This window comes from Callorhinchus milii, unplaced genomic scaffold, assembly GCF_018977255.1.
Source record: "Callorhinchus milii isolate IMCB2004 unplaced genomic scaffold, IMCB_Cmil_1.0 Scaffold11, whole genome shotgun sequence".
Lineage (NCBI taxonomy): Eukaryota > Metazoa > Chordata > Chondrichthyes > Chimaeriformes > Callorhinchidae > Callorhinchus > Callorhinchus milii.
The window spans coordinates 10399201-10411573 of NW_024704752.1; the positions used below are offsets into that span (position 1 = coordinate 10399201).

A 12373-nucleotide genomic window follows, 5' to 3' on the forward strand; every position below is an offset into this window, starting at 1 on the left:
TGTGTGGGGCACATGTTTTATAACGTTAAAGTGACTTGAAAGGCGCTATACCAAATGTAAGGATTATTATTATTACTGTAATCAATAACATGAAAGGAGATACGTTGCTATTTTATTAGACCCACTAAAGTATACAAAATACACGGAACTGGTGACTGGAAAAACACGAGAAAGTACAGCTCTTCCTGTTCTGCATCTGCAGTCCCTGATAAGAAGGGACCCATGAACAGGAAATCCGTTAAGTGCAGCATTGCAATGTAGAAACCTCAGTCTCCAGTACAGTCAGAGGAGCAGTCCGATAGCATGCAATATGGGAGACGTGGTGGAAAGCAGCTCTGACCAGTCCAACAATCCTCTGGCCGACAAATGTCCTCAGGACGTCGGTGCACTGATCGAGAGCTCATGTGACGGGAGAATGAAGTTTGATGACAGCGGGCTGTCTTCCATTCTCCAGAGTGGTTTGGACAGCCTGCGGCTCGAGAAGTCCCTGACAGATGTTGTGCTGTGTGTGGATGGCAGTGAGTTCTTTTGTCACAGGGTGGTACTGGCAGCTGCCAGCAGCTACTTCAGGTAAGAAGAGGAAGCTTCCTGTGGGAATAGGCAAGCGGTGGGGACATTTGATTCCACTACCAGGTTACGGGATAGCGCTTGCCTCCAGTTGTGATACTGCAATGTTTCTTTAAGAACATGGAAAATGGAATTTAAAACCAATTGTTCCTGTGAGCTTCTCTCACTAGGTAGGTTCGCTAACAATGGGCAACTGCTGTTTGGTGATTGAAAAATAGTCTTTAGTCCTTAGTCTAATTGAATTCAATTTCAAACTGATCTCAAGTACTGGTTCCAAGCAATTGGCACATTTCACCTCAGATATCCAGTCCCAAATTGACACTGTTGTGTAATTGTTCAGTGTAGTTGTGTCTCTGAGGCTCACAAGGGTTTAAAAGTTATTTCCACATTGGTTGGTTCGAGCTGCATTTATGCTTGTTTGTTTGGCCTGGAAATTGAGATGTAGCATTTGAATTTTAAAACTAAATGAAACTTGATTTTGCATGTTCTTTACACAACATATGATATATCTTTAAAAATCTATTGTATTTGCCATGTGAAGCATATTACTGTTAAATCTAAAGTGAACAATTCATTGCGATTTCATGCAATCTATAGTGTGCAGTTCCTGTTGTGTCCATTTGATATTGTACAATATGGTTCTATGAATGTTTAGTGGTAAAAGTAGTTTCTAGCAATGTATAGCACATGGTATAGTTTTGTGCATTGTATAGTATATGGTGTAGCTACATTATAGTTATATAAATATAATATAATATATAGTGCTACTTCTGCCAAAAACATTGTTGACAAGGTTTGCACGATAATAACATTGTACTCTACTTTATTACTACCATTGGTACTTAGATAGATTCTGGTTTAAAAATGTTCTAAATTTTTACATATTTTAACATTGATAACAAGGTAAGATAGATGAGGCCAGTCCTGTGTTGAGCCTATGGATGCCCTGAGTCTCTCAGACACAAGCACACCTACTTGTTTCCCTCAAGCTCAAGGTTAATGATTTATAATGTACTTCCAGCACTGTGCTACCTCCCAAGCTTTGCTGTGACATCTTAGAGTGGGATTGGTGTCTTCTGTCTGTGTTGTCTTAGACAGGCCAGATGCCAGGAACTGTGTGAGACAGATTATAAACACGCTTAATAATGTGGAACTATTTGTAGCAGTGATGGGTACCAAAACAAGTTTGACAAAATGAATGAATATCACTTCCTACAGGTGATATTTGATGGCTTTGACCTCTTTGAGTAACGTTACTATTTTAGTGCCAATTTGTGTTGAATTAAGTGGCTATTTTAAACCTGTTGATTTATACCCACTGTGCTAACTTGCTCAATCACCCAGTCTCAGAACTGAGAGATAATATCTACCATATTGTGTCAACAATTCCAGAAATGAAAGGACAGAATCTAACTGACTATTTTACTCATTCTCTGCAGATATGTTAGTCTCCTGATAGATTAAACACAGTCAATGTTCCGTTATTGCAGGTCTTACTTGCCATGCACTATTAAAGAGGAAGGAAATTTGAAGAAGGGGTGAAATAGCTGAGTATTCTATGTCACTGTGTGCATTGTAGATGTTACACAATGATGAGCATGTAGAAATGCTGCTTGTTTACACTGAAATGTACTGAAGTCAGATATTGCTTGTGACAATGAAGCCATATCCTGTTTGTGCAACTGTCTAAACGAATGAGGGTGTGATAGTAGGTGGGGAGATAAAAACGAAACAAGATGGTCCACAAAGCATCTGAAGAGGAGTAAATCGATTTGACTTGATCGGCCTAGTCCATTATTGATTTATTTTTGATATACAGTATATATAATACATTTTTAAAAAAAATCAGGTCAGAAGTCTCATTTAATTTTTTCATCAGTGTCACATATTGTACTTCTGTACACATTGTACATGTTGAGATGTATCGAAGACACAGTAAGGCGCTATATCAAAATGCAATAATTATTATTATATGAATTGCAATAGTAATGTCACATGATTCCAGATCCTGAGATTTAGTGCAAACGTTACACATTGGTGCAAGAGGGAGTCTGCGCTATGTAATTAATTGATGCAACATGTAGGAATAGCGCAGTAACTTTTTAACCACAGTATGTCAGAGGTAGGTTACATGGAGGATCAAATAAGATGCATACATCGAGGGATAATGCTTGAATTGCGAACTTTCCCACAGTATATTCCCAGCTCTGAGTTCATGCAGCAACATATCCTCTACATTTGTAATACTAAAAAACTCATGTCAGGGCCAAAGCCAACAGTGCTGGCCACAAACAAAGTGATAAGAATAAGGGAGAGATAAATTATGAGGCAGTGTTTGGCAATATCAAGATTGGGTTTTAAACATCTCTGGAATGTAGGGAGGAAAAACTGAGGATGTAAGGAGTTCCCAATAAATAGAGTAAGTGACTGTTTGCTGCATCTTGAGTACAAGACAATAAGGGTCCGAGAAGAAGGAAAGGTATTTGGGTCCATCCAGATAGATCATGGTGATTTTGTTCCAGTCCTGTGCCTTCCAATGCTCCAATGGAGTCCTGTAGCTCAGTGGTTAGAGCACTCACTTTGCAAGTGAGAGACCTGAGTTCAATTCCAGGCAGAGGGCGAAACCTTGGGCAAGTTTCCTTACTCTACACGCCTAATAATAATCCCTCCAAAAACCAAAAGCAATAATTAAATTGGTCATTTTCAATCTACGACTGCTTGTGGGACATTGCTGTGCGCAATTGGCTGCCGCGTTTGCCCACAAATATAGAGTCAATTCACTTTACAGTGTGTTCTGTGAAGCGCTTTGGGACGTCCTCCCGACGTGAAAAGCGCTATATCAAATGTAAGGATAAAAAAAATCATATCCTTTAATTTTCACCAGGCTCTATTTTGGGTTGGAGCAAGTCTATGACAACACAGATTGTATCTGGTCATAATGCTAGCCAACTGCTATATTGTCTAGGGTCTGTGTGGCCATGATGGTTATATGGGGTACGTCATGGTGTTTCTCACATATGAGCTTGCTTTGACTGCTAGGGCAATGTTTTGCAATGACCTCAAGGAGAAGCATGAAGAGAAGATAACAATTAAAGGAGTGGATGCAGATATCATGCAAATTCTATTGGATTATACCTACACCAGCAAAGTCTACATCACTAAACAGAACGTACAGAGAATCTTGGAAGCTGCTAGCCTCTTTCAGGTCAGTACAAACCAACTGAGCTCCCTGTGTACCAAGTAATGTACATAAATACTCTGTTGTGTTACAGCCTGGTTTCTGCAGCACTCCACACACTCTAATGCAGTAACTCTCCCTCACAACCATAAGAGACCTACTCACACTGGGCACCTTCTGTAAATGCCAGGTTGGTCCAATGCTCTGTGAGAGTCATTGTGTCCTTTCTGGTCATGATGATCTTGAGCTGGTGCTGACTCTTGAGTTGATAATCCTTTGTCCTGTGATAAAATTCTCAGCCTTCACTTGCAACTAGTGCATAGTGACTGGGCTGGGGACTCGGGTGAAGTAGCCTGAGTGTGTGGGACACATTCTAGCATCCTGAGACACCCAGTGTACATTTTTCCCCTAAATCAAGTTCTTTAAAACATGCTAGTTACCCCCATGTGAAAATCCTGTCTTGTTCCTTGACAGTTCCTGCGCATGGTTGATGCTTGTGCCAATTTCCTGACCGAAGCCCTCCATCCGGATAACTGTGTGGGCATCCTCAGACTGGCGGACGCTCACTCCCTGGAGTCGCTCAAGAAGCGGGTCGAGATCTACATCATCCAGAACTTCCCCCAGGTGCTGACCCATGAGGAGTTCCTGGAATTACCAGTGGATATCTTGTCAGATATTATTCAAAGCGATGAACTTTATGTCACAGAGGAGGAGCAGGTGTTTGAGACAGTGATGCGCTGGGTGCATTTCCGAGAGTCTGAGAGGCAGCAGCAGCTCTCCCAGGTCTTAAAGCACATTCGCTTCCCACTCCTGGACCCTTGGTACTTTGTTGAAAGTGTGGAGAGCAATGAATTCATTCGGGAAAATCCAGATGTGTTCCATCTCTTACAAGAAGCACGGATGTACCATCTTTCAGGCAATGAGGTTGGACTTATTTTGTTTGTTTAATGGTGTAAAGCTATTTCAGACAGTATTATTTTGTTACAATGTGGTCTGGATTTTACAAACATACATCGGGTTTAAAAGTCTCATATTTTCAGTCAACTGATGCACAGAATAATATAAAAGTGTTTGCCTCACTTGGGCACTAAATAGGGAGAATGTGCTTGACAAATGTGCTTACAGAAACAGTTTGCAGTTTCTCAAGTGTATAGTCTCTCCCAGGAAACTCATGCTGATTGTCTATATTCTCGAGATCACAGGTGCAGTTTAACATAATCCAAATTATACCTTGGGTCTTTGTAAATGTCCTATTGCATGTTGATGCAGCACCATCTGATCCGTTAGGGCATTAACTTACTAGGTTATCTGGAGCCAGTAGGGACATTAGATGTTTCTGACCCATGCGACATGACTCCTTCAAATCTCATTGATGCAGAGGTGATCAGTGTCTTGGAAAAATGCAGTCCTTTCTGCTTGCACTTTTGGAATAACTATGTAGAGTTGACTTGGTTCAATTCTCCCTTCATCAAGCATTTTACTTTGGAGCTAACTCCACCTTAGAGACCCCAGCTATTTCTTCTCCAAGAAGTACAGTCACAAGATGATCATTAGACATACATACACAGACAGAGACACACACACACACCTGATAATAATCCCTCCAAAATAAAACAATAATAAATTGGTCATTTTCAACCCACAATTGTTTGTGGGACATTGCTGTGCGCAATTGGCTGCCGCGTTTCGCCCACAAATATACAGTCAATTAACTTTACAGTCTATTCTGTGAAGCGCTTTGAGACGTCGAGAAGACGTGAAAAGCGCTATATCAAATGCAAGGATTATTATTATTATCATTAGACTCTGGTAAGTATGAGGTGGACCTCTCACTAAATGTACATTGAGTAGAAGGAATTTTATAATGTTTGGTCAACTGTGCCTTCATTCCGAGCTCTTTGAGCTACTAAAGTGTATCTCATGAGGATGTGCTTCACTTCACATAAGCAACACCTGTGCATTGGGGTTGTGACCCTGTGGATATGGGTGAGGAAACAACAAATCTTATGACATCACAGGAGAGAGAAACTGAACCAGGAGGTGAAAGCAGAAGCAGGATAGGAGACTGGACAAGGGAAGTGAAAATGAGAAGTGAAAGGAGAGGTGCTGGTTCTTTTAGAATAATGTATATGCATAGTGTGCATAGTGTGCATAATTCCTTTTATTTGTATGGAACATTTACTTTTAACAGAGCGCCTTCCATTAATGGAGTTGTAATCCATGGCTATTTTTCCTTTCTTCTTTCTCTTCTCTAGTCACAAAATCCAGGCATTTTAGCAGTGTTATGTGAGGCCAGTGAGTTGGAGGCCAGCCTATGACTCTAACATGGCAGAATACCCACCCTACCACCCTGGTTATCCCATCACAGCAACATGCCATTCTAAAATGAACCCCACATCTTATCTTCTCCACCATACCTTACAGCTGTTTATTACACTTTTCCTATGCAAAGAAGTGCTTCATGTTTGCCTACAACACACACAGTCATTGAAATTGACAGTATGTTCTTTGAAGTATTTGATTCATCCTCCTGACACAAAAGGCGCTATATGAAATGTAAAAATCATTTTTATTATGTTGTCTGAACTAAAATTGCCCTTCACATCCCAAACCTATGCCGTCTTGCCTGTTGCATTTGGGTATCTAAAACTACTGTTCTGGGTTTACTTTCTCTATTCCATTCAGTATCATGACTACCACTATGAGGTGCTCTCGCAGTTGGCTCTTTCCATGTCTAACAAGTCATAGCTTATGCAGTCATCCATCATAGCTCATCACTCTAACACTGGCGATTGATTTTCTTAGATCATTTCAGAAAGGACAAAACCCAGGATACAGGAGTTCCAGTCCGAGGTCTTCATGATAATCGGCGGCTGTACCAAGGATGAGAAATTTGTGTCGGAGGTGACCTGCCTGGACCCGCTCCGGCGTAGCCGCCTGGAGGTGGCAAAGTTGCCGATCACAGAGCAGGAAATGGAGAGCGAGAACAGGAAATGGGTGGAATTTGCTTGCATCACTTTTCGTAACGAGGTTTACATTTCGGGTGAGCTGCACGTTTACAGCCTTTTAACATTGAATGTTTCTTACCTGCAGAAACATTGTGGTTTCTTCATTGGTTACACACCATATAGCTCGCAGGTCCTCATAGCTATTTACAGACCTTCGCCCAGCTATGCTAAAACTGTGACTTTCACAGTGACTCTTAAGAGTTTTTCTTAAAATAGGCCTCACCTTACCCCAGACACAATCTGACCCTGAGCTTCTACCTATTTGTCACAACTGTTTACTGATAGGTGGTCAGAAGTGGTCCTGGATGCCTATCCCACTTAGCATGGCTGAGAGCTCTGGAATGGCAATTTAGAGCTAGTGTTACATTGCATCCAGACAGAGACATTGAGAGGGAACTTACTACATCTAACTTGATTCTGACCTGGAAGTGCTTAACGTTCTTACTGGATAGCTAGGTTTAGAAGAGAACCATTTTCCTCAACTTAATGGTTCCAAAACCCATTAAAAAAAAGCACTGAATCCATTATTACTGATGTAGACAGCAAAAAACAAGGTCAAATTTCTTGTAATAAATCAGCAATCTTTGGAATGATCTTTGCTTCGGATTGACTCAGAACCAGACAGTTCTTGTTATTGAGAAACACTGGGGAAACTCTCAGTAGGAACTAGTGAGAGGTAAGTCAACAGTCAAATCCCAGGGGCAGCAGTACTGTTGCCCCGATTACTGACTGGCTATTACCAGAGATGTCAATGCTGGTGCTATTTCACAGGATGCACCTGACCCCACTGAGACATAACCTGACATACTTTGTCCAATGAGACTGTTTTACTTCCAGTTTATATCTTAGTACTTCTGAGGAATTGGAAACAGCAAAATTTATTTACGTTGTTAGTAATTTATTGTGTCCCACTCCCCCCCACCCACCCCCCAACCGGTTTGACCTCCTGGGTTGGAAGTACAGTATACATACAATGGGAGTGACTGGGAAGTAGCTGGCCAATTAATATTCTATTAAAGTGAACAGAAGTGGTTTGGTCCTTTTGGATTCTATACAATGGGAATGAATAGGAAAGAGATTAAGTCTTGCATTTTATATGTCAGGACCATGCAATTGAAATCAACTACCAATTCACATTCCATGATGCCTTTTCGTTTACAGCAATAGTACTAAACAGAGCATCACGTGCAATGTAGCACGAAGGGTTCTTTGATTTGTTAAAAGTGTAAGTATAAATCAAATGGCTAATGGCTCAGTGTTCACTCCAGGTCAGTAGTAGCTAATGAATAGCATTTTTAATAATAATAATTCTTTCATTTGATATAGCACTTTATCACGTCATCTAGATGTCTCAAAGCACTTCATACAATATACTGTAAAGTGAATTGACTATATATTTGTGGGCGAAATGTGGCAGCCAATTGTGCACAGCAGTGTCCCACAAACAGTCGTGGATTGAAGTGACCAATTTTTTTCTTGAGAGATTATTATCAGGCGTATGGGTAAGGAAACTTGCCCAAGGTTTCGACTGGCCGGAATTGAACCTCAGTCCCTCGCCTGCGAGGCAAGTGCTCTAACCACTGAGCTACAGCACAGCAATCTTTCTTTGACTTTTCCAGGCGGTAAAGAAACGCAGCATGAAGTGTGGAAATACAACGCCTCTCTAAACAAATGGATACAAGTTGAATACTTGAACACTGGACGATGGCGCCACAAGATGGCAGTCCTGAGTGGCAAGGTGTATGCCATCGGAGGTTTTGATGGAATCACACGCCTCAACAGCGTAGAAGCATATGATCCCTTTCACAACTGCTGGTCTGAGGTATGTATCAAAGCCAAACATCTTATACTGTATCACTGTATAATGTATGTGTTATGAGTATCAAGGTGAATGTTAACTATAGTATAGCGTGACAGAAATGTTATATCTGTATTATACAGGAGAATTGCACCCATTAACTCATCTCATTGTGCAGACATAGCTAGATGAATCATCTACACACACCCATCGTACATTATATAATATAGACTGGTGATACACCTCTTCTACTAGTGTAGAAAAAGGTGTGTTCATGACAAATTTCCTATTATATAACTCCATTATAACAACAATTTTCATTCTTGATCATTATTGGAATAATAGGTTTGGACAACTCTGTCCAAAAGAATGGGAAGCAGATCAGGAAAGCCAGCAAGGCAGCTTGGAAAGGGGAAGAATTAGGAGCAAGGAACTAGTTATTTTAATTTTTAAAATTACACTTTGTGAGTTTTGAGCAACTCAATGTAACCAGAATTACTTTTGTCCCACAGGTAGCTCCCCTCCTCCTGAATGTGAGTTCATTTGCTGCAACCAGTTACAACAGGAAGTTATATGTCATTGGAGGAGGGCCCAATGGAAAGCTGGCAACAGACCGAACCCAATGCTATGACCCTTCAGCCAATAAATGGAACCTGAAGTCACCCATGCCAATCGAGGCCAAGTGCATCAATGCTGTCACATTCATTGACCACATTTATATCGTAGGTGTGTGGAACAAGATTTACTAGATATTCCTTGTTAGAACACTAGTGGGAGCAGGTACTAAGGATGAGCAAACGGCTTGGGATAAGCTTCCACCTGTAAGAGAATCTACAGTGAAATACACTATGTCAATTTGGGATGTCACACAAAAACCATACCTTCTGAAGCTCTGCTGACACTCGTTTATTGGGTTATTTTTATACCATTTTGCTCCTGTTGATTTCAATTCCCGTAACTCATGCTGTAAAGTAATTTGGTCAGGCTAATGTAGGCGTATTGCAGTGTGTCAATAGCACCACCTTCTGGCTGAGATGAGCCAACGGAAGTGTCAAGCGCAGTTCAGTCATAGACCACTCATAGCAACAAGCAGTCCATTCATTGTGCTAACTCCCCCAACGTCTACTCTACTGCCCTGCCTGGTTCGATTCCTATCTCTTTCGCCATCTCCACTTTGTTGCCTCTAACGGTTTTTCCTCCAGCCCCCGCACTGTCACGTATGGCATCCCCCAGGACTCTGTCCTTGGCCCTTTCCTTTTTAATATCTACATGCTTCCCCTTGGTGACATCATCCGCAGACATGGGATGCGGATGACACCCAACTCTATCTTTCTGCCTCCACTCTCAACTCCAGGACCACTGCTGCCCTGACAGACTGTCTGTCGGACATCAAGTCCTGGATGAGGGCAAACTTCCTTCAGTTTAATGTGAACAAGATTGAGGCCCTCCTGATTTGCTCGCGCCAGCGCCTCAGCACCTCAGGCTCTGGCAGCATCAATCTCCACGGTTGCACACTACAACTCACCAAGCCAGTCAGGAACCTAGGTGTCTTGTTCGACCCTCATCTGTCTTTTCTTCCCCACATCCAAGCCATGACCCGCTCTGCCTTCCCTCAGCTCCATAATATTGCCCGACTCCACCACTACCTCACCCCTCAGGCCACTAAAACTCTTGTTCATACCTTCATCACCTCCAGGCTCGACTATGCAAACGTCCTTCTTGTCGGCCTTCCCAACTCCTCCCTCCACAGGCTGCAGATAATCCAGAACTCTGCAGCCCGTGTCCTCTCCCACACCAAACTCCGTGATCCCATCTCTCCCATTCTCACCCGACTCCATTGGCTCCCTATCCTTCAGAGGATCCAGTTCAAAATCCCGGTCCTCACATACAAAGCCCTCAATGGTCTCGTCCCACCCTATCTCTGCGACCTCCTAACCCCTTACCAACCCGCCCGTTCCCTCTGCTCAGCCGGCTATGACCTGCTCCACTTCCCCCCACCCACCTGCCCCACCATTGGCGGGAGAGCCTTCAGCCACTCTGCCCCCAACCTCTGGAACTCCATCCCCCAATCACTCAACCTCGCCCCCTCCTTAGCCTTCTTCAATCCCGCCTCAAAACCCTCCTCTTTGACCATACCATTGGTCACCCCTCTTCCCCTCCCCTCCCTTCTCCCCCCTGACCCCAGCTCAGGTCTGAAATGCTGTACACTGTCCAGTGCCTTGGGATATCCTCCCGACGTGAAAGGCGCTATACAAATGTAATCTTGTTGTTGTTGTACTGTCCCTAAATCAACTCTTAGTCGCACATTATTGAGATTTGTTGTCTCTGGAGTAAAAATGAGAAAAAGTAAATTAGCATGATGAAATTGACACATGGTTTTGCTGTTTATCTTTCTACAAAAAAAATTGCTAAAGCTTTTCATGAAGAAGTTGGCTCTTTCATAAAGGTCTCTTCCCTCTTTAACAACCTTGGTCTGAGTCACTAATATAGGTTTACAATGAAATAGGTAGTGGGAACTTTGGTGGGAAGTATGGAATTTTGGAGATGGATACCTGCAAGGTAAAGCATGTGGAAGTCAGGATTCTGGAGAATGGAATTAAGTTTACAGATCAGAAATTGGGGGTGTGAAGTCATGGCATGGATGTACAGTATATATTTCACTGTTTACAACTGCGCATATGTGAAATATATAGGAATGGTGGTTTTCGCACCCTTTTCGGGGAGAGCAGCTCCCTCCTTGGGCTGTCCTGTTCAATGTTATGCATCATTAGGTCCTGATCCAGTGTAACAACAAAATTACATTTGTATAACCACTTTCACATCGGGAGAACGTCCCAAGGCACTGGACAATCACTGTTTCAGACCCGAGCTTGGGGTTGGGAGAGTGGAGGGCAGGAGGGCAGGAGGGGGGAAAGGCACAGTCTAAAAGGAGGATCTTGAGATAGGACTTAAGGATTTTCTCTTGTTCTTCACAGGTGGTGCAATGAAAGCTCTTTACTGCTACAGCCCTAAAGAGGACTTCTGGACACTTGTCACACAATTTGGTCATGAACGAGCCAGCTGTGGAATTGCTGCATGTAACAACAAACTGTTTATCACAGGGGGTCGTGATGAAAAGAACGAAGTTATTGCCACAGTGTTGTGCTGGGACACGGAGCAGCAGAAACTGACTGAGGAATGTGTCCTGCCTCGGGGAGTCTCACACCATGGCAGTGTTACCATAAGGAAATCCTACACCCACATTAGACGCATCGTACCTGGAGCTGTCTCTGTTTGACAGTTAAGATCATTAACATTTCACGCACTTACTTAGAGGCTTTCCTTTGAAGGGGCTTCATCATTTGAATGTTCTAACACCACAGCCAGCCGATATGTTCAGAAACATTTTGATATCATGACGATATTGTATCCCGTGAACTGGCTGCAAACCCTGAGGCTTAGTTGGAAAAAAAACATTCATTCGCCCTCTGAGTATTTGGAAACTAGAATATTGTGCAAAATTGAGGATAGATATTGGGAAACTGTGAAATAATAATTCTTGCATTTGATATTTTGCCTTTAATGTCTCAATGGGCTTAACTGGTAATTATTTTAAAGTGTAGTGACTATATATTTTTGGGCAGATGCAGCAGCCGATTGGCACACGGTAATCTCCTACAAAAAGCCATGAAGTGAATGACCATTTTATCTGGAAGACTGTTGGCTACTGGGAGAAACTCTCTTCTCTTTTCAAATAGTTCCATGGGATCTGTAACATGCACCTGAACAGCCAGACGCGACCTCATCTGAGAGAGGAAAGCCCTGAAAATACAACCCTACCCC

General features: G+C 42.4%; 1 protein-coding gene across 1 annotated transcript; it reads left to right on the plus strand.

Annotated features, from left to right (window-relative positions):
• Window positions 1-264: 264 nt before the first annotated feature.
• Window positions 265-12299, plus strand: klhl6 (kelch-like family member 6). The gene is made up of 7 exons (XM_007905141.2): window positions 265-570; window positions 3607-3772; window positions 4220-4669; window positions 6551-6788; window positions 8373-8575; window positions 9064-9277; window positions 11527-12299. Exons 1-7 carry the CDS (start codon window positions 311-313, stop codon window positions 11826-11828), a joined length of 1833 nt encoding a protein of 610 aa, XP_007903332.1. The 5' UTR covers window positions 265-310; the 3' UTR covers window positions 11829-12299.
• The last annotated feature ends 74 nt before the right edge of the window (window positions 12300-12373 follow it).

What these genes read in the sequence shown, in the direction of transcription:
- klhl6 (XM_007905141.2), top strand. Translation starts at nt 311, where the DNA reads ATGGGAGACGTGGTGGAAAGCAGCTCTGACCAGTCCAACAATCCTCTG. An exon ending in AAGCTGCTAGCCTCTTTCAG is followed by an intron (nt 3,773 to 4,219) that starts GTCAGTACAAAC and finishes GTTCCTTGACAG; the next exon opens with TTCCTGCGCATGGTTGATGC. An exon ending in TGACCACATTTATATCGTAG is followed by an intron (nt 9,278 to 11,526) that starts GTGTGTGGAACA and finishes TGTTCTTCACAG; the next exon opens with GTGGTGCAATGAAAGCTCTT.